The 20,051-nt window shown below is 42.3% G+C and overlaps 3 protein-coding genes and 1 non-coding gene across 13 annotated transcripts in view; all 4 read left to right on the forward strand.

Moving 5' to 3' along the window:
• Positions 1-7,332, forward strand: part of mgaa (MAX dimerization protein MGA a) — a 35,414-nt gene extending 28,082 nt beyond the window's left edge. For all 3 annotated transcript variants that reach the window (XM_090211006.1, XM_021573924.3, XM_090211007.1), the window contains 8 exons: positions 194-573; positions 680-787; positions 888-1,013; positions 2,077-2,188; positions 2,269-2,622; positions 2,767-2,934; positions 3,026-3,109; positions 3,222-7,332. In XM_090211006.1, the coding sequence (XP_090067132.1) occupies positions 194-573; positions 680-787; positions 888-1,013; positions 2,077-2,188; positions 2,269-2,622; positions 2,767-2,934; positions 3,026-3,109; positions 3,222-4,045 (2,156 nt within the window). In that variant the 3' untranslated portion in view covers positions 4,046-7,332. The remainder of the gene's footprint in view (positions 1-193; positions 574-679; positions 788-887; positions 1,014-2,076; positions 2,189-2,268; positions 2,623-2,766; positions 2,935-3,025; positions 3,110-3,221) is intronic.
• Positions 7,333-8,081: 749 nt separating this feature from the next.
• LOC110498328 (type-1 angiotensin II receptor A) lies at positions 8,082-9,365 on the forward strand. The gene has a single exon (XM_090211009.1). It carries the CDS (start codon positions 8,180-8,182, stop codon positions 9,284-9,286), a length of 1,107 nt encoding a protein of 368 aa, XP_090067135.1. The 5' UTR covers positions 8,082-8,179; the 3' UTR covers positions 9,287-9,365.
• A 2,196-nt stretch (positions 9,366-11,561) lies between these two features.
• Positions 11,562-11,634, forward strand: trnaf-gaa (transfer RNA phenylalanine (anticodon GAA)). Its single transcript has one exon. It is a non-coding gene; the product is annotated as a tRNA-Phe (tRNA).
• A 675-nt stretch (positions 11,635-12,309) lies between these two features.
• mapkbp1 (mitogen-activated protein kinase binding protein 1) overlaps positions 12,310-20,051 on the forward strand; it is a 77,183-nt gene continuing 69,441 nt past the window's right edge. For 7 of the 8 annotated variants that reach the window (XM_036953814.2, XM_090211011.1, XM_090211012.1 and 4 more), the window contains exon 1: positions 12,310-13,462. In XM_036953814.2, coding sequence (XP_036809709.2) covers positions 13,316-13,462 — 147 coding nt within the window. In that variant the 5' untranslated portion in view covers positions 12,310-13,315. The remainder of the gene's footprint in view (positions 13,463-20,051) is intronic. The other variant, XM_090211018.1, reaches the window with a different exon arrangement.

Genomic DNA, 20,051 nt, shown 5'->3' on the forward strand with positions numbered 1-20,051 from the left:
TAATGGACATTACATTTGACCCCCCCCACCTCTCCATTTCCTCTTAAGTACTTCCTCTCTCCTCCTGTAACATGTCAACATTCTGTATTCTGTGGGTTTGCGACAACTAATGTAAAAAAAAAAAAAAAAGCATTTGTGGATGAATGCATTTGACTGATTGATTGTACATTCAACCAACGTGTTTCCTCCACAGGAGAGTCTGAGGAGCAGATACTGACGAACATCAAGTACATCGGTTCCCAGCAGAAGATCGAGAAGCTGCACATCAACTGGAAGAAAGAAGGGAAAGTCTCCTCTGCTGTCTCGTCTTCCTCAGTTGTCTCCACCTGCGGTGAGTCTGAGCAGAGGCCAAGGCCTGGTCCCCTGTCAAAGAGGACCACAGAAGAGGCTCGGGGGGGTAAGAGCATGGGAGGAGTGACAGCAGAAACGGAGGAGGACAGGGATGAGGTGGTGGACCTTCTGGAGGACACGGAGGACGAGAAAACCGACAACTCCTCGGATGAGACCGAGGATTCTGACGTTGACGACGACAAAAACTACAACGCTAAAGGGCACGTCAACAATACCATCAGTGTAAGAAATAATGTATTATTCGGTTTCTGTTGATTAGATCTCTTCCCTTGAGAATTGTCTTTTTTTACCGTTTTCTTTATCTCGTTACGACTCATCTTACTTTCAGGATGTGGAGGAAAGCTTGCTAGAGGATGAGCCTGTGGACATTGAGAGTGTGGAGGACAATGCAAAGAAGAACACCACTCCACAATTGAAGGAAAAACGCACTAAAGAGGTGGAACAACCTTTTATTCCTTCCTTCAAATATGGTTATGCTGTGATTTCAGTGTCCATGGTTGTAATTTGCGGTGTTTTTGGTTCAATGTTGCCATTAGCACTGGAACTTGCACAACAAATATGAGAGACAACGCTGTACTGAGTTTCGGAAGAGCTTTAAAGCCCTGATAGAGACTTTGGACCTTGGCAACCCGGCACCTACTAATGTTTTCATCCTAGGGCAGGTAAGACTACCGATGTATCCCAAATGTCACCCTGTTCCCTATATAGTGCACTACTTTTGACCAGTGCCCATAGGACCCATAACACCTCAGTGCTTGCCTACGCTCTCCAGAGAACTCTTGTATCACATGATTTACCATGCCATACGGTACATTTCAATGGGTGGTGTAGGTATCCACATTACATGGATGCCATTATATTACTCCCAAGTGGCACTGCGGTCTAAGGCACTACATCTCAGTGCTAGAGGCGTCACTCCAGACTGGTTCGATCCTGGGCTGTATCACAACTGGCCGTGATTTGGAGTCCCATAGGGCGGTGCACAATTGGCCCAGCGTTGTCCGGGTTAAGGGAGGGTTTAGCCGGTGTAGGGCGTCATTGTAAATAAGAATTTGTTCTCGACTGACTTGCCTTGTTAAATAAAGGTTCAATAAAACATAATAAACATGATACAACTTTAATCAAACTTATATGTCCTCCAGCGATTAAAAAAAAAAAGATATATTTTTTATAAATGTTTTACTTTTTAAAACATTTACTGTTGAAAAAACATTTCCCAGGTATAGATACAGTAAAGTACACGCACTAAAGGGTAAAAAAAAAAAGTATATATATTTTTGGGACACAACTGCAAACTTCAAGGAGTTGGTCTGATGGGGATTCGTGATGTTATTGGCCTCCCTCCTTGCTTGAGGAACAACAGAGGAGCAGTAGAGAACAAACGAGGAAAAGCTCACCCCTCTTCTGCCATGTCATGATGATACTTGGTCCACTTATTAAGATGTGCCTTTTGTTAAGTAAATTAGGTGATCAACGAGCTGAAAAGGAGACTGGAGTGAGACTTTCAATATTGATTGTTGGGAGTGTTAAGTAAAATAAGCTATGACCATTTACATTTTTCTTGATGATTTTGTTTAGGAAATGATTGTCATATTCAGGGCAGTTAGCAGACTAATTCATTGCCGCTGCCTTGTGACATACAGTACCTCCCAGAACTGCATCGAGTTTTATTTAGTAAGTAACCTCTTCACTAAATGATACCAAGTATTGTCTGTTATTTAACAGGCCCGAAAACAAGTCATTGACCTGAGAGACAAATGCGAACGCCTGGAAAAACTGAAGAGTGCGCTGACCGAAGAACGAGCTGCTTATATCAAGAAAATCTCCCAGAAATCTGGTAATGGGCCTTACATTTGACCATCCTCTCCTCTCCAGTCTCTTCCTCCGGTAACACTGGCCTGCTGTCTCTCTCTACAGGAAAGACAGAGGAGCTCATCCTCAGGAAACTTCAGGACATCTCTACCAAACAGAAGAACATGGACGTGATGTTCAAAGGGAAGCGGAGAGCGGCGTCCTCAGCCCCCTCGTCATCAGTCTTACCCAATAAAGCCATCTCACCCAGCAGCACTCAACAGCCTAAGCCAAAATCCCTGGCTCCCGGTCTGAAGTTAAAGGTGGTACCCACCCCTGTCCCACAGCCTGCACCCAAACAACCCAAGACAAGTCCCATCATCTCCCCACCCTCCAGGAAACCCCTCTCAACGTGTCGTTCTCCAGGTGAAAGGACAAGACCTAACATCCTGTCTCGCAGGAAACCACAACCTTCCCTAGGTAAGTCACCCCTCCCTCTGACCGTGTTGCTGTCTAGCTGCACCAAATGGGTCAGGCTGACTGCAGATCTAGAGACTGAACTTCCATGGGAAGAAATAAAGCACTGTCAATCATTTGCATTTTGTTTTTCTGCCTCCCCAACAGATTCCCCACCTGTTCATGCTCGGTTTCTCCCTCCTCAAATGCTGTCTATAGTGGGGGGAGTGATACCATCTCAGCAGGGGATCACTAAGAGCCCAATGCAGCCTGCCAGTTCTCTGCTGCCGGTAGGACGCGTCACTGGAATCGAAATGCAACAGTCTCTAATACCAGGTAGGCTTTCAGTGACTCAATGTACTCAAAGTTGCATACCACTTTTTTTTGTTGATTTTGATTCTGATTCTTCTTAAATTTCTTTTTTTAGGTGTCGCTTCAGTTACCATCTGTATCCCCTCAATGTCACAACCCATTTCTCTCACTCCACCTCGTAATATCCTCAACAGGGGAGGTAACTTCCGACACGTTTTTACCGCTTGGATGTAGATATCTATGAATCTGATTAGGTTAGCTGAATGTTATGCCATTGAGACAAAACCTTTATTTTGTTTCCTATTTTTCAGTTCCTCATATCGCCAATGTGATTTCACTGGTCAAAGCCCCTCCAGGTGTGTCAAGGGGAGCTCCGAGGAGGCCATCTCCAGTGAAGGGTAAGGGAAGTGGACTGGAGGACGGTGAGGTGCTGGGGAAGCAGCTGGACCACTCTGGAGACGGTGTAAAGATCAACGACGCAGACAGGAACTCGGATGAGGAGGACGAAGACAACGAAGAAGGTGACGTTGAAGACGAGAGTCTGATGTCTCTCCTCAACGAGATCGTCTTCCTCAACCAGCAGATGACCACAGACAACATCAGCCCCAGTGGTCTTCCAGTGGTCACCCACAAACCAGCCACTGAGCCTGGGGAGGTTGGTATGGACCGGTCCTCACCACCACCACCACCGCAGGCAGAGAAGGAAATCATCAGAGATGGAGATGACGAGCGCTCCCTCAGCCCCTTGTTTCTGAGACTTGACGAGGACCTTCTGGGGATGAAAGAGAGACAAGGCCAGGATGAGGCTTCCAAAGGCCCAGGCCTGCCAGTGCCACAGGCAGAGGACCTTAAAGTGGGTTCTGGATCCAACGAGAAACCATCAGACACAGGTTCTGCTCCTGCTCCGATTGTCAATGGGCACAGCCCACAAGGACCAACATGCACTGCAAAAGGTCACGGTGTACTTCAAAAGGCGTTGACCCCGCCTCCACTGCTGCAGATGAAAGTTGGCGTGGCCAAGGTGCTGGAGACCAATGATATGCCGGGGGATGCCCTAGCCCCGCCCCCGCTACTGCAGATGAGGCCAATGCCGAGGCTAGCCCCACTAGGACTAAAGAGCAACCCTCAGACGTAGAACTAAGCACTAACTAACTCGGGGTCAATGTTGTAGCCATCTCTCCTCAAGACCCTTACTCACATGGGTCGTAATCATTTGTCACCAAACTGACTGAAACAGGGTTGGACTTCTACCTGAACTTGTCCAATAAGAAATGTTCATTTTTGTTTTTCTGTTGCAAAAAGTTTCGCCACGATGTGCTGTAATAAATATGACCCTTATGTGGCTCAACCAATCAGGGATAACTACATTTAAAGGTACAATGTAGCCGTTTTTATCTCTGTCAAATCATTTCTTGGTAACAATTAAGTAGCTTACAATGATTGTTTTCAGTTAACATGGTCAAAAATAGTTTCTTAGCAAAGAGCAATTTCTTATGCAAATTTGCTAGGGGAAAACGAGCGGTTATTGGTATATTAACTTATTTATTTCCTGGTGACGTCAACAGGCAGGCCAAAACACCATCCTACCAAAATGGGTAGAAATGTATATTCAAACCACTCTTACACTTAAAGCGCATGATCAGAATTTTCACAATTTCACAGTATTAATCCAACCTCATAGTGTGTAAATATATCTAAAACACAGGGCCTTTGAGATCCTGAGAACTGTTTTTATTTATGTCTTCTGCACATTTGTTTTGTTTTATAAGCGGCACTACCTAACGTGCCTATTGGATATCCAAAGATGTTTGTTTGTATCAATATATACATTATATTGACTTGAAATGCAGACTGACATGACACTGTTCTGACAGTCAGGAGTCATGTTTTTCTCTTCAAATTAGTCGATTTGGCTACTTCAGCCACACCAGTTGGTGCAAATGTATAAAATCGAGCACACAGCCATGCAATCTCCATTGACAAACATTGGCAGTAGAATGGCCTTAAGAGCTCAGTGACTTTCAACGTGGCACCGTCACAGGATGCCACCTTTCCAACAAGTCAGTTTGTCAAATTTCTGCCCTGCTAGAGCTGCCCCAGTCAACTAAGTGCTGTTATTGTGAAGTGGTAACGTCTAGGAGCAACAACGGCTCAGCTATGAAGTGGTAGGCCACACAAGCTCAAACAGGACCGCTGTAGCGCGTTGCGTGTAAATATAATCAGTCCTCGGCTGCAACACTCACTACTGAGTTCCAAACGGCCTCTGAATGCAACGTCAGCACAATCACTGTTCGTTAGGAGCTTCATAAAATTAGTTTTCATGGCCGAGCAGCTGCACCCCAACCAAAGATCACCATGCGCAATGCCAAGTGTCCGCTGGAGTGGTGTAAAACTTGCCGCTTTGGACTCTGCAGCAGTGGAAACACGTTCTCTGTAGTGATGAATCACGCTTCACCATCTGGCAGTCCGACGGACTAATCTGGTTTGGCGGATGCCAGGAGAACGCTGCCTACCCCATTGCATAGTTTGGTGGAGGAGGAATAGTAGTCTGGGGCTGTTTTTCATGATTCGGGCTAGGCCTCTTAGTTCCAGTGAAGGGAAATGTTATCGCTACAGCATACAATGACATTCTTCTGTGCTTCCAACTTTGTGGCAACAGTTTGGGGAAGGCCCTTTCCTGTTTCGGCATGACAATGCCCCCGTGCACAAAGCGAGGTCCGTACAGAAATAGTTTGTCGATCGGTGTGGAAGAACTTTACTAGCCTGCATAGAGCCTTGACCTCAACCCCATTGAACACCTTTGGGATGAATTGGAACGACGACTGCGAGCCAGGCCTAATCACCTAACATCAGTGCCCGACCTCACTAATGCTTTTGTGGCTGATTGAAAGAAAGTCCCTGCAGCAATGTTCCAACATCTAGTTGGGCTCCCGAGTGGCGTAGCGGTCTAAGGCACTGCATCTCCGTGCAAGAGGTCGTCAATACAGTCCCTGGTACGAATCCAGGCTGTATCACATCCGGCCATGGTTGGAAGTCCCATAGGGAGGCACACATTTGGCCCAGTGTTGGCCGGGGTAGGCCGTCATTGTAAATAAGAATTTGTTCTTAACTGACTTGCCTAAATAAAGGTTACATGAAAAAAATATATATATATAAAAAATAAAGCTTTCTCAGAATAGTGGAGGCTGTTATTGCAGCAAAGGGGGGACCAACTCCATATTAATGCCCATGATTTTGGAATGAGATGTTCGACGAGCAGGTGTCCACATACTTTTGGTCGTGTGTTTGTTTGTGTATGTAGGAGAGCATGTATATGCATACTTATAAGGGTTAAGGTTTGTCATTTTGGTCACGTAGTGTATCTAGAATCAGTTTAGCCTTTTAGATCATAAGGAATAAGCTTAAAAACGGACCCCGATCTGTTGCTTTTCTTCCCCTTATTTTAAAGAGGAGATACAGTGAATTTCGCATAATATTAAGCTACCAGGAACTCTACATTTTAATGGTGTCCAGTATGTTCTGGTTTTAGAGTATATATCTACCATCAGAGCAAGATGATCTGTAGACAGATAGCCGATAGTGCTGATGCTGTTTGTGTTCATAGTACTATACTGTACTGTTGAGTGTATATGACTGTTTCAGAGGCCCTGTCTCCATATTGGAGTAGAATAGGCCCTGTCTGCCATATCTTTGTGTTTGTTGCAAGGAAAGTTCTCGGTCGTAGTGAATTAAGCCTTAAAGGTTAAGGAACATTTCATCTGTTTTTGTATGGCACGCTGTTTGCTACACTAACCACTGTGTGCACTGCAGACAAATCTCAACCTAAACTTAATAAGCAATATCCTAATAGGTCCCTGTAGGATGAATAGGTCATTGAATCTGCAGTCCTTGTGACCTTTTTAAGAGCAGCTTTACTTGTTTAGTGATGTATGTAATAATCGGACCCTGACATTCACTATATAATAGGAGTAGAGAAGGCTGTCCCAAATGGAACACTGTTCCCTATATAGTGCACTACTTTTGGTCAAAAATAGTGCACTTTATTAGGGAATAGGGTGCCATTTGCCATTTGTTAAATTGGGGGAAATACATTTGCTGTAATAATTTTTATGCTGCTAAGAGGTAAGCTTGCAGAATTAAAAGCCAACCCTCTTGTTAAACAGCATCAATACTTTTCTTTGCTAGGAGCATGAAGTGTAGATGTAATTTCTGTATAAAGTATAAAATACATGTTTTTATAATAATAGGCCATGTAAATAATTACTTTTTTTTTCCACTTTTAAGACTGTTTTTCTTCTTCTGATAATGGAGTTGTTTTTGTAAAGGTATTTCTGATATTTTTATATGGTGTCAATAACCGTTATGTTTAGGATGTTGGCATAAGAGAAATGAAGACTCCTTGAAATAAAATCTAACAATGAATGTGGGCTGCCTAGATCTACATTTCTGACGCAGTTACATTGTGTTATATGATTTGAACAGTAGTATTACTCTAAAGATTGAGTGACTTACTGTAACTGTACATATTACTTTGAACATATATGAAAAGGTATTACAGGAATATTGTGAAAGAACATCTTCTCATGTTGGTTTCATTTGCCCTTTTTAAATATGTGGGAAGAGAGAGCTCTGACATTTTCCCAATTGACCCACGCGATCTAATTGCAAACTAATGACCTTATTCATTACCGGGCAATATCTTTAATTTCCCATGCGAAATTAAATTCGGAGCAAAAGCGTATCCCAAATGGCACCCCATTTCCTATATAGTGCACTATTTCTGACCAAAGCCCTATGGGCCCCGGCTAAAAGTAGTGCGCTGTAAAGGGAATGGGGTGCGATTTGGGACGTAGCCATGATCTTCTGAAGTAATGATGCCATGGTGTGATAAAAAGCTGGGAACAAAGTTGCAGAACACTTAAAAGGTTCTCTCAAGTACAGCTGCGTTCTTCAAGGGTAAGTGTTGATCAGAACTATCTCCATGTTACTTCAGTTTTATTATGCACGTTTCAGTTATTTCTTCTATGTTGTCTGAAAGTTTGCTCAAAGTTGTTCATGAATGTTAGAATGAAGACATTTATTATCCTTGTTATTGTTACAAAAGTGTGATTTCATATCAGAAATTAGAATATTACTCTAGAGTATGTCTTTCCCAGTGTATTGCCATTTTATTATAAATGTGATTTGACTGATGATTTGAATTTGTAATTGTTTGATCTGACACATTTGTTCAATTATCAGTTGATACAGGAACTCTGTTGAAAGGAACATGTCTGAAAAGGACTCCGTCCCCAGCTGGTTATTGCGAAGAAACAGCACATTGTCAATTATTGAAGACCTTTCCCTGCCCTTAGTCCCCTTCGAGGACTGCAGCTCAACCCGCAACTACGCTGCAACCATCATTCCTCCATTCTACCATACCCTCTCACTGCTCGGTATCTTTGGAAACGTCTGTAGCCTGGTGATCTGCCTCAAACCGTCTCGACCTTGGAGTATCGGCTCCATCGGAGTACTGAACCTAGCTCTGTGTGACCTAGCGTACCTGGCCTCCATACCGCCCAGGGCTATCTATGTAAGTGAGAACTATGACTGGAGCATGGGCAGTTCACTGTGCATCCTGAGTAACATACTCCACTTTGTAGGTCTGACCTCCAGCACCATGTTTATCTGTGTTGTCAGCACCGACCGCTTCCTGGCTATTGTCTTCCCACTCGAGTCACGGATGGTCCGCACCCCCCGCAACGCTGCCCTGGTCTCACTGCTCCTATGGGCCATTACCGTCCTGCTCATTTACCTAAGCTATCCTAACATCAACTACAGGGAGCGGAAGAGCGGCATCCGCTACTGTGGAACTGTGGTGACCTCAAGGTTCAGGTACAGCGCAGCCACCTACAATCTGTTATCCTACTACTCTGTGCAGGTGTCTGTTCCCTTGCTCCTCATCATCCCTTCCTATGTGAAGATTATAGCCCGGATGAGGCATTCGCGGCAGCAGTGGGCTGCAGGCAACATGCAGGGCCGGGGGGACAAGACCATCTGGCTGATTGCAGTTTTCATAGCCAATTTCTTTGTGTGCTGGGTACCAGGGCAGTTGCTCCATATTATAGCATGCATCATCTTCTTCACGTTGTATGACCACACTAATACGTGTAGGGTGGCCAATGTTGTGAACCTCCTAGTGGAGTCATCCCAGTTACTCTACTGCCTCAATGCTATTCTGGATCCCTTTATTTTCCACATCCAAGAGGGGCTTTGGGATCTGGTCAGTAAAGCACTAGAGTATGTTGGTTGTAGAGTCTGTTGGGGTAATTATGCATGGAGTGGAAAGAAACATTTTGGAGGACCTCCTTCAGTCAGTGTAGTCCAACTGAGCTGAGATGTGCTTTTAGATGCATTTTGTCTGCTGCTAGAGTGATGCAGAGAAAATGTAGGCAATGATGCATGCATTTAGCTTGGTTACCAGTCTGTTCAGCTATTACATTCCACTCCAGAGACTGGGCTTTCTTAGAATATTCATATTACATCTGTTTTTTTTCGTCAATCATTTATTTGTTTTGGTGACATTTTTTACAAGTATGTGGTACATTTTCACAACTCTCAAAACAGATCATCAAAAAGGCAGTTTTTTTTAAAAACATCATCAATTGACTAACTATTTTGGTTTGTCTACTATATACAGATTTTGAAGTCCTTAGAATGGAATTGTATGTTTGTAAAGTATACAAATATATACCATACTTATATACAGTACCAGTCAAAAGTTTGCACACACCCTACTCATTCAAGGGTTTTCTTTATTTTTTAATATTTTCTACATTGTAGAATAATAGTGATGAAATAACACTATTTTATTTATTTCACCTTTATTTAACCAGGTAGGCAAGTTGAGAACAAGTTATCATTTACAATTGCGACCTGGCCAAGATAAAGCAAAGCAGTTCAACACATACAACAACACAGAGTTACACATGGAGTAAAACAAACATACAGTCAATAATACAGTATAAACAAGTCTATATACATGTGAGCAAATGAGGTGAGATAAGGGAGGTAAAGGCAACAAAAAAAAGGTCATGGTGGCGAAGTAAATACAATATAGCAAGTAAATGGAATGGAATCATGTAGTAATCATGTAGTAACCAAAAATGTTTTTAAACATATCAAAATATATTTTAGGTTCTTCAAAGTAGCCACCCTTTGCCTTGATGACCGCTTTGCACACTCTTGGCATTCTCTCAACCAGCTTTACCTGGAATGCTTTTCCAACAGTCTTGAAGGAGTTCCAACATATGCTGAGTACTTGAAGGCTGCTTTTCCTTGGCCAAATAGTCCTTACACAGTCTGGAGGTGAAAAACAAATGATAACCAGCATTGCTAAGTGTGCCTTGAATTCTAAATAAATCACAGACCATGTCACCAGCAAAGCACCATCACACCACCACCTCCATGCTTCACGGTGGGACCACACATGTGGAGATCACCCGTTCACCTACTATGTTTCATACAAAGACCCTGCGGTTGGAACCAAAAATTCAAATTTGGACTCATCAGACCAAATGACAGATTTCCACCGGTCTAATGTCCATTTCTCATGTTTCTTGGCCTAAGCAAGTCTCTTCTTATTGGCGTTGGGGTTTTTTCACACTGCTTTACTACAGTAAAATTGCATTGGCCAGGAGTATACTATGTTCCCTGCCATTTATGTAGCAGATTCTTTCATCCAAAGTGACTACAGTAAATGCTTAAAATCAAACCCTGTTGTTACTAGTGTCATTCACAACTGAGCCACACAAGAACATTACGATACTTTAAAACGCAATACATGGTTACCATATGATTGTGGAAGATGTCTGCACACCTTGTTTGCCCACACATGGGATAGAAAAAAATGGACATTTGATTTTCAGTCAATTTTGATGGGTAGTGCAAGTGAATAGCCTGTGAAAACAGTGCAATGTACTGTGACTTACAGTACTGTAGCATATTACTGTCAGCCCTTCAACATGTATCTTGCATTTTTTTTGCCATTGGATTAATGGGTTGTTAAAACCAACTACATTGAGAAGAAATCATAATGTTGTGTTTTGGTGATTTAAACCAATGTTTGTTATATTTCAACAGTGAAGTTATATTTTGTATCAATGGTTACTGTATGTGGTGAAAGATGTCTCCAATCAAAATGAATGCACAATGAAAGGTTTTGAATGCAAGACCGAATGTGTTACAAGGAGTTTTGTACTAAGTTTTTAAAATTCACCGAATACTTGTGAAAATGGCACCAAAGCGATTGAAAAAGAGCTCAAGGAGATCTGATTTGATTAACCTCACAGCTGTCCTTCATTCCAAAGGTTACGCAACTATTGGAACTAGTCAGTTATTTTCCCCAGCAACCGTTTTATTTATGTCAAGACGAAACCGTTTCCACTAGTTACCACAGTCAAAGTCAAAATGTGCTATCTGTCAAAAATGGCTAGCTCGCGTCTAGGGTCTAAATTCTGAAACTAAATATATACCAACATATACCAACTACAAAACGTATTAACGTTCCTAGCCAACAGCAACATTTTGGATTTTGACACTGTTATAATTCAAATGATATGGCCGTGTCTCCACGTGTTATGGACACAATTTAATGAGAGTTCTGACAACCAGCCGAAATAGCTCAGTTGGGAGAGCGTTAGACTGAAGATCTAAAGGTCCCTGGTTCGATCCCGGGTTTCGGCAGGCAATAATTTTGGGCTCCCGAGTGGCGCAGTGGTTTAAGGCATGCATCTCAAGTGGTGTCACTAGAGTCCCTGGTTCGAATCCAGGCTGTGTCACATTCAGCCGTGATTGGGAGTCCCATAGGGCAGCGCACAATTGGCCCAGCGTCGTCCGGGTTTGGCCTGGGTAGGCCATCATTGTAAATAATAATTTATTCTTAAAGGATTTGCCTAGTTAAATAAAGGGTAAATAAATCAAATGTAAAAGACAATGAGCAACTCAACGTCCCTACCCCCCATCGAAGTTGAACGGTAAAATGCGGTTGAGGTTTCGCGTAGGAAGTCCCAAGGATCCCGGATAGCACTAGCCCCTAGCCCCTTGGCACATGACACTGAGTACAATGAGTGGAATGTTTGTCAGACTGGTACGAAGACCAGCATTCATTGGTGTCTGGGAAAGATGTAATATATTGTCAATGTCATTTCAAAGCCATGTTTGTTAAATTGAGGTCTAAGTAATGTATAAAAAAAGTAAACTAAAACTCTTAAGTTATGTTGTTTGTCAGTGATGAAAAGGTAAATGAAAGGTTAAAGTCTTAAATAAAATATTCGAAAAAGTTTTACAATGCGACTAGAATTCTCTGTTTACATATAAATTAATAAAAAGCGGCTTTCAACAAATGTTTTCTTTCAAATTGTGCATTCGAGTGTAGAGTACTAAAACCAATTTACTGTTAAAGGGACGAGCTGCACATGAAATGGAGTGGGACAATTTCAACCACTAGATGGCGACATTGACTTGGTGAGCTGCTGCTGGTGAGATCTGGGTCAGAATGCTTTTCCAAAGTAATCAACAGATGACTGTCAAATGTTGACGCTTGCTACGAGGCGAGACTGAGGTCTGCCCGGACAGTCCTGCCCAAAACTTCTTCAACAACGGGAAAGTAAAATACAGATATAAGTGTCGCAAGCGGTTGTCATTCAACCCTGCATGGAATAAACAGACAAAGATTGATAGAAGCAGCAAGGTAGCTAGCTAGCTGGCATGTCACTGACAGTGCTTGGGGGCTATGCACAACGTTAGCCTACAGTACCTAGCTAGCTTGCTAACGTTGTTGAATGGCATGTAGGCAATAGCACTGGGCATATTCTTCTTTAGCATGTGGTTTAGCTAACGGCAGTATCTTTCTTGCCCAATGTGGGGACGAAAGTGACAGCTGGGACATTGGCAGAAAGCTTGGCTAGCTGCAGTAGCTAACCAAGAACTGGTATTGTGCCGCAGATCCAGTTTCACCAATGGCAGTTCTCATCGCGGAGGACGCAATGACACAAGACGAGGAGCCGCGGGGTGACTGACAGTCTTCAGGAACCCGACCATCGAAGTAGCTAGCTACTACTGCTGACAATCTGGGAACATGGACAATTTTTCCAAATGCATCCAGAGAAATATCTCTCCCAGTGGATCAGAATGTAATGCAAGAAGGACGGATCATGTAGAAAAGCTTTCCAGGCAGACCAGGGCATGTAATGAACGGGAACCGCACACATCATGCCAACATAACACGCAACGCATTGAACCAGAAGGAAGCATGACAGCAAATTAACGTTTATTTGATCTTTGTATTTATTTTGCTGAACAACATTTGGTTTAGTCTGGCTATCACCACTGGTTCCCAGATTTCATGTACTAGTTCTATCAACCGATGTCTGAGATCAGTCAGAATTTAGATTTCATGATGACGGTGGAGGGTTCCACAATAAAGAGTCGGATCAAAAATCTTCTCCGCTCGCCATCTATCAAATTGAGAAGGAATAAAGATCGGAACCATAAAGAGAATCTCAGTAACAAGGTATGTATCCGGCGTGGATAGGATCAGTAGTAGACCATTATAACCAGCTTGTAGGTTTGCTATCAAACACAACGAGCGACCTTCCACGCAATATCACGATAATGTTTATATAGGCCTAATTGAAATAGCGTTAATCTACAGGTAAAATTAAATGATCAGCACATTGCTTTGCAATGTGGAAATAATTGTCTGGCTCCTCATAGTGTCCAGAAACATTACATATTTAGGAAAGTGTGTCACTGATTATAAACCAAAAACATGAACATTGCATGCAGGCTTATTCCCCCTTGCAGAACAACCCCATGGAGGTTGTTCGTAGCATTAATCCTCATCCCTCATAGTAGCCTAGTCCTGCAGTTAACTCCATATATCTTCATCTTGAAGTAATTGGTTACAACTAGTATATTACTGTCCCAATTGCAGTTACAGTGATTCCTATGGACAAAGGCTAGGATATTTGCAACTGTAAGTTGATTATATAGGAAAACTGTTCCCTAGTGTTGCTCCTTTAGTGTTGACGTGAGAAAATGGCATGTGACACACATGGCATGTGACACCTACCTCTCACAGACAGCTGTGATCCTTCCATTCACATGTAGGCTACAAGCTGCCTGTGTTTTCTCTCTCACAAAGGCACACACGTGACGTGTGCCTGACTGAACCCCCTACAAAGCAATAAAGAAAAAAAACCTTAGCCCAGTTAAGTTGATAACATTTTTTATGTATTTTATTGAACCTTTATTTATCTAGGCAAGTCAGTTAAGAACAAATTCTTATTTACAATGACGGCCTACAAAAAGGCAAAAGGCCTCCTGCTGGGACGGGGGCTGGGATTAAAATATATATATTTAAAATAAAAATATGGACTACATAAACAAAACTACATAAAGAGAGACCTAGGACAACATAACATGGTAGCAACACAACATGACAACAATATGGTAGCAACACAACATGGCAGCATCACAACATGGCAGCAGCACAAAACATGGCACACACATTATTGGGCACAGGCAACAGCAAGAAGGTAGAAACAACAATACATCATGCAAAGCAGCCACAACTGTCAGTAAGTGTCCATGATTGAGTCTTTAAATGAAAAGATTGAGATAGAACTGTCCAGTTTGATTGTTTGTTGGCTAAATCTCCATCTGTGACAATAACACTGTACATTTGAAGTTTAAGTCCAAGAATGTAATCAATATGACAAGGTTTCATGTATAGTAAAGACCATTTTATTTGTAGGTGTAGACTAACAGTGAAATGCTTACTTACTGGTCCTTTCCAAATAAAATGTCATTTGAAACATACAGCAGGTGTAGACCAATAAATACTGACACGAGGACTAAATAAACAGTGAATAACAATGAAGAGTCAAAATAACATGACTATATAGAGAGTAACACTGTTGAATCGATGTGCAAGGGCGCGAGGTAATTTAGGTAGCTACACTATATATACAAAAATGTGTGGACAGCCTTTCAAATGAGTGGATTTGGCTATTTCAGCCACACTTGTTGCCGACAGGTGTATAAAATCGAGCACACAGCCATGCAATTTCCATAAACAAACACTGGCAGTAGAATGGCCTTACTGAAGAGCTCAGTGACATTCAACGTGGCACTGTCATAGGATGCCACCAAGGGATTTCCAACAAGTCAGTGTGTAACATTTCAAAGCTGCACCGGTCAACTGTAAGTGCTGTTATTGGGAAGTGGAAACGTCTAAGTAAATACAAATCCTCAGCAATCTACACAAAATACCCCATAATGACAAAGTGTGTTTTCAGAAATGTTTAAAAATGTATAATAATAATAATAATAATAATAATAATGAAATACCTTATTGAAATAATTATTCAGACCCTTTGCTATGAGACTCGAAATTGAGCTCAGGTGCATCCTGTTTCCATTGATCATCCTTGAGATGTTTCCACAACTTGATTGGAGTCCACCTGTGGTAAATTCAATTGATTGGACATGATTGGGAAAGGCACACACCTGTCTATATAAGGTCCCATAGTTGACTGTGCATGTCAGAGCAAAAACCAAGGTAAGAGGTCGAAGGAATTGTCAGTAGAGCATCGAGACAGGATTGTGTCGAGGCACAGATCTGGGGAAGGGTACCAAACAATTTCTGCAGCGTTGAAGGTCCCCAAGAACACAGTGGCTTCCATCATTCTTAAATGGAAGAAGTTTTGAACCACCAAGACTCTTCCTAGAGATGGCCTCCTGGCCAAACGGAGCAATCGGGGGAGAAGGGCCTTGGTCAGGGGGGTGACCAAGAACTCGATGGTCACTCTGACAGAGCTCTAGAGTTCCTCTGTGGAGATGGGAGATAACCTTCCAGAAGGACAACCATCTCTGCAACACTCCACCAATCATGCTTTTATGGTAGAGTGGCCAGACGGAAGCCACTCCTCATTAAAAGGCACATGACAGCCCGCTTGGAGTTTCCCAAAAGGCACCTAAAGACTCGCAGATCATGAGAAACAAGAATCTCTGGTCTGATGAAACCAAGATTGAACTCTTTGGCCAGAATGACAAGTGTCACTTCTGGAGGAAACCTGACACCATCCCTACGGTGAAGCATGGTGGTGGCAGTATCATGCTGTGGGGATGTTTTTCAGCGGCAAGGCCTGGGAGACTAGTCAGGATCGAGGCAAAGATGAACGGAGCAAAGTGCAGAGAGATCCTTGATGAAAACCATCTCCAGAGCACCTCAGACTGAGAGTGAAGGTTCACCTTCCAACAGGACAATAACCCAAAGCACACAGCCAAGACAATGCAGGAGTGGCATCGGGACAAGTCTCTGAATGTCCTTGAGTGGCCCAGCCAGAGCCTGGACTTGAACCCGATCAAACATCTCTGGAGAGACCTGAAAATAGCTGTGCAGCAACGCTCCCCATCCAACCTGACAGAGCTTGAGAGAATCTGCAGAGAAGAATGAGAGAAACTCCCCAAATACAGTTGTGCCAAGCTTTTGGCATCATACCCCAGAAGACTCGAGGCTGTAATCGCTGCCAAAGGTGCTTCAACAATGTACTGAGTAAAGGGTCTGAATACTTATTTAAATATGATATTAAAGTTTTTTATTTGTAATAAATTAGCAAATATTTCAAAAAAACAGTTTTTGCTTTGTCAGTTTTGGGGTATTGTGTGTAGATTGATGAGAAAAAAAAACGATTTATTCCATTTTAGAAGAAGGCTGTAACCTAACAAAAATGTGGAAAAAGTCAAGGGGTCTGAATTCTTTCCGAAGGCACAGTATGTAGGGGTAAAGTGACTAGGCAACAGACTAGATAAGAGACTGAGCTGTAGCAGTAGCATATGTGGAGCAGTAACAGCAGTGTGTGTGTGTGTGTGTTGGGGTGTAAGTGTGTGTGGGTAGAGACCAGTGTGTTTGCATAGTCAGTGCAATGAAGTTAGTTAAAAAAAGATTATAGAGGTCGACTGATTTATGATTTTTCAACACCATACCGATTATTGGAGGACCAAAAAAAGCCGATAGCGATTAATCAACCGATATTTTTATATATACAGTATTTCACAAAAGTGAGTACACACCTCACATTTTTGTAAATATTTGAGTATGTCTTTTCATGTGACAACACTGAATAAATGACACTTTGCTACAATGTAAAGTAGTGCGTGTACAGCTTGTACAGTATAACAGTGTAAATTTGCTGTCCCCTCAAAATAACTCGACACACAGCCATTAATGTCTAAACCGCTGGCAACAAAAGTGAGTACACCCCTAAGTAAAAATGTCCAAATTGGGCCAATTAGCCATTTTCCCTCCCAGGTGTCATGTGACTCGTTAGTGTTACAAGGTCTCAGGTGTGAATGGGGAGCAGGTGTGTTAAATTTGGTGTCATCGCTCTCACCCTCCCTCATACTGACTGGTCACTGGAAGTTCAACATGGCTCCTCATGGCAAAGAACTCTCTGAGGATCTGAAAAAAATAATTGTTGCTCTACATAAAGATGGCCTGGGCTATAAGAAGATTGCCAAGACCCTGAAACTGAGCTGCAGCACGGTGGCCAAGACCATACAACGGTTTAACTGGACAGGTTCCACTCAGAACTGGCCTCGCCATGGTCGACCAAAGAAGTTGAGTGCTCGTGTTCAGCGTCATATCCAGAGGTTGTCTTTGGGAAATAGACTTATGAGTGCTGCCAGCATTGCTGCAGAGGTTGAAGGGGTGGGGGGTCAGCCTGTCAGTGCTCAGACCATACGCCGTACACTGCATCAAATTGGTCTGCATGGCTGTCGTCCCAGAAGGAAGCCTCTTCTAAAGATGATGCACAAGAAAGCCCTCAAACAGTTTGCTGAAGACAAGCAGACTAAGGACATGGATTACTGGAACCATGTCCTGTGGTCTGATGAGACCAAGATAAGCTTATTTGGTTCAGATGGTGTCAAGCGTGTGTGGCGGCAACCAGGTGAGGAGTACAAAGACAAGTGTGTCTTGCCTACAGTCAAGCATGGTGGTGGGAGTGTCATGGTCTGGGGCTGCATGAGTGCTGCCGACACTGGGGAGCTACAGTTCATTGAGGGAACCATGAATGCCAACATGTACTGTGACATACTGAAGCAGAGCGTGATCCCCTCCCTTCGGAGACTGGGCCGCAGGGCAGTATTCCAACATGATAACGACCCCCAAAACACCTCCAATATGACCATTGCCTTGCTAAAGAAGCTGAGAGTAAAGGTGCTGGACTGGCCAAGCATGTCTCCAGACCTAAACCCTATTGAGCATCTGTGGGGCATCCTCAAACGGAAGGTGGAGGAGTGCAAGGTCTCTAACATCCACCAGCTCCGTGATGTCGTCATGGAGGAGTGGAAGAGGACTCCAGTGGCAACCTGTGAAGCTCTGGTGAACTCCATGCCCAAGAGGGTTAAGGCAGTGCTGGAAACTGATGGTGGCCACACAAAATATTGACACTTTGGGCCCAATTTGGACATTTTCACTTAGTGGTGTACTCACTTTTGTTGCCAGCGGTTTAGACATTAATGGCTGTGTGTCGAGTTATTTTGAGGGGACAGCAAATTTACACTATTATACCGTACAAGCTGTACACGCACTACTTTACATTGTAGCAAAGTGTCATTTCTTCAGTGTTGTCACATGAAAAGATATACTCAAATATTTACAAAAATGTGAGGGGTTTACTCACTTTTGTGATATACTGTATATATGTAAGTAATAATGACAATTACAACAATACTGAATGAACAATGAACACGTTTATTTTAACTTAATATAATACATCAAATCAATTTAGTCTCAAATAAATAATGAAACATGTTCAATTTGGTTTAAATAATGCAAAAACAGTGTTGGAGAAGAAAGTGAAAGTGCAATGTGTGCCATGTAAAAAAGCTAATGTTTAAGTTACTTGCTCAGAACATGAGAACATATGAAAGCTGGTGGTTCCTTTTTAACATGAGTCTTCAATTATCCCAGTTAAGAAGTTTTAGGTTGTCATTATTATAGGAATTATGACGCGTCGACTATTTCTCTCTATACCATTTGTATTTCATAAACCTTTGACTATTGGATGTTCTTATAGGCACTTTAGTATTGCCAGCCTAATCACGGCAGTTGATAGGCTTGAAGTCATAAACAGCGTTATGGTTCAAGCATTGAGAAGAGCTGATGGCAAACGCAGTAAAGTGCTGTTCGAATGAATGTTTACGAGCCTGCTGCTGCCTACCACCACTCAGTCAGACTGCTCTATCAAATATCAAATCATAGACTTAATTATAATATAATAAACACACAAATGCGAGCCTTTGGTCATTAATATGGTAAAATCATGAAACTATCATTTCGAAAACAAAACATTTATTCTTTCAGTGAAATACGGAACCATTACGTATTTTATCTAACGGGTGGCATCCCTAAGTCTAAATATTGCTGTTACATTGCACGACCTTCAATGTTATGTAATAATTATGTAAAATTATGGCAAATTAATTACTGTCTTTGTTAGGAAAAAATGGTCTTCACATAGTTTACAACGAGCCAGGCGGCCCAAACTGCTGCATATACCCTGACTCTGCTTGCACTGTGAACGCAAGAGAAGTGACAATTTCTCTAGTTAATATTGCCTGCTAACATGCATTTCTTTTAACTAAATATGCAGGTTTTAAAAATATATACTTCTGTGTATTGATTTTTAAGAAAGGCATTGATGTTTATGGTGAGGTACATTTGTGCAACGATTGTGCTTTTTTCACGAATGCGCTTTTGTTAAATTGTCACCCGTTTGGCAAAGTTGAAGTAGACTGTGATTTGATGACAAATTAACAGGCACCTCATTGATTATATGCAACGCAGGACAAGCTAGTTATCCTGGTAATATCATCAACCATGTTTAGTTAACTCGTGATTATGTTAAGATTTGTTGTTTTTTACAAGTTAAGTTTAATGCTAGCTTGCAACTTACCCACAGGTCCTTTTGTGTAACAGGTGGTCAGCCTACCAAACAGTCTCCTCGTGGATTGTAATGTAATCGGCCCTCATCAGCGTCCAAAAAGGCTGATTGCCGATTGTTATGAAAACTTGAAATCGGACCTAATTA

Source organism: Oncorhynchus mykiss, chromosome 19 (genome assembly GCF_057628025.1).
Source record: "Oncorhynchus mykiss isolate SJ-2025 chromosome 19, ASM5762802v1, whole genome shotgun sequence".
NCBI classification, from domain to species: domain Eukaryota; kingdom Metazoa; phylum Chordata; class Actinopteri; order Salmoniformes; family Salmonidae; genus Oncorhynchus; species Oncorhynchus mykiss.

Bases quoted from the DNA above. Each gene is read 5' to 3' on its own strand.
- LOC110498328 (XM_090211009.1), top strand. From the start codon at position 8,180: ATGTCTGAAAAGGACTCCGTCCCCAGCTGGTTATTGCGAAGAAACAGC.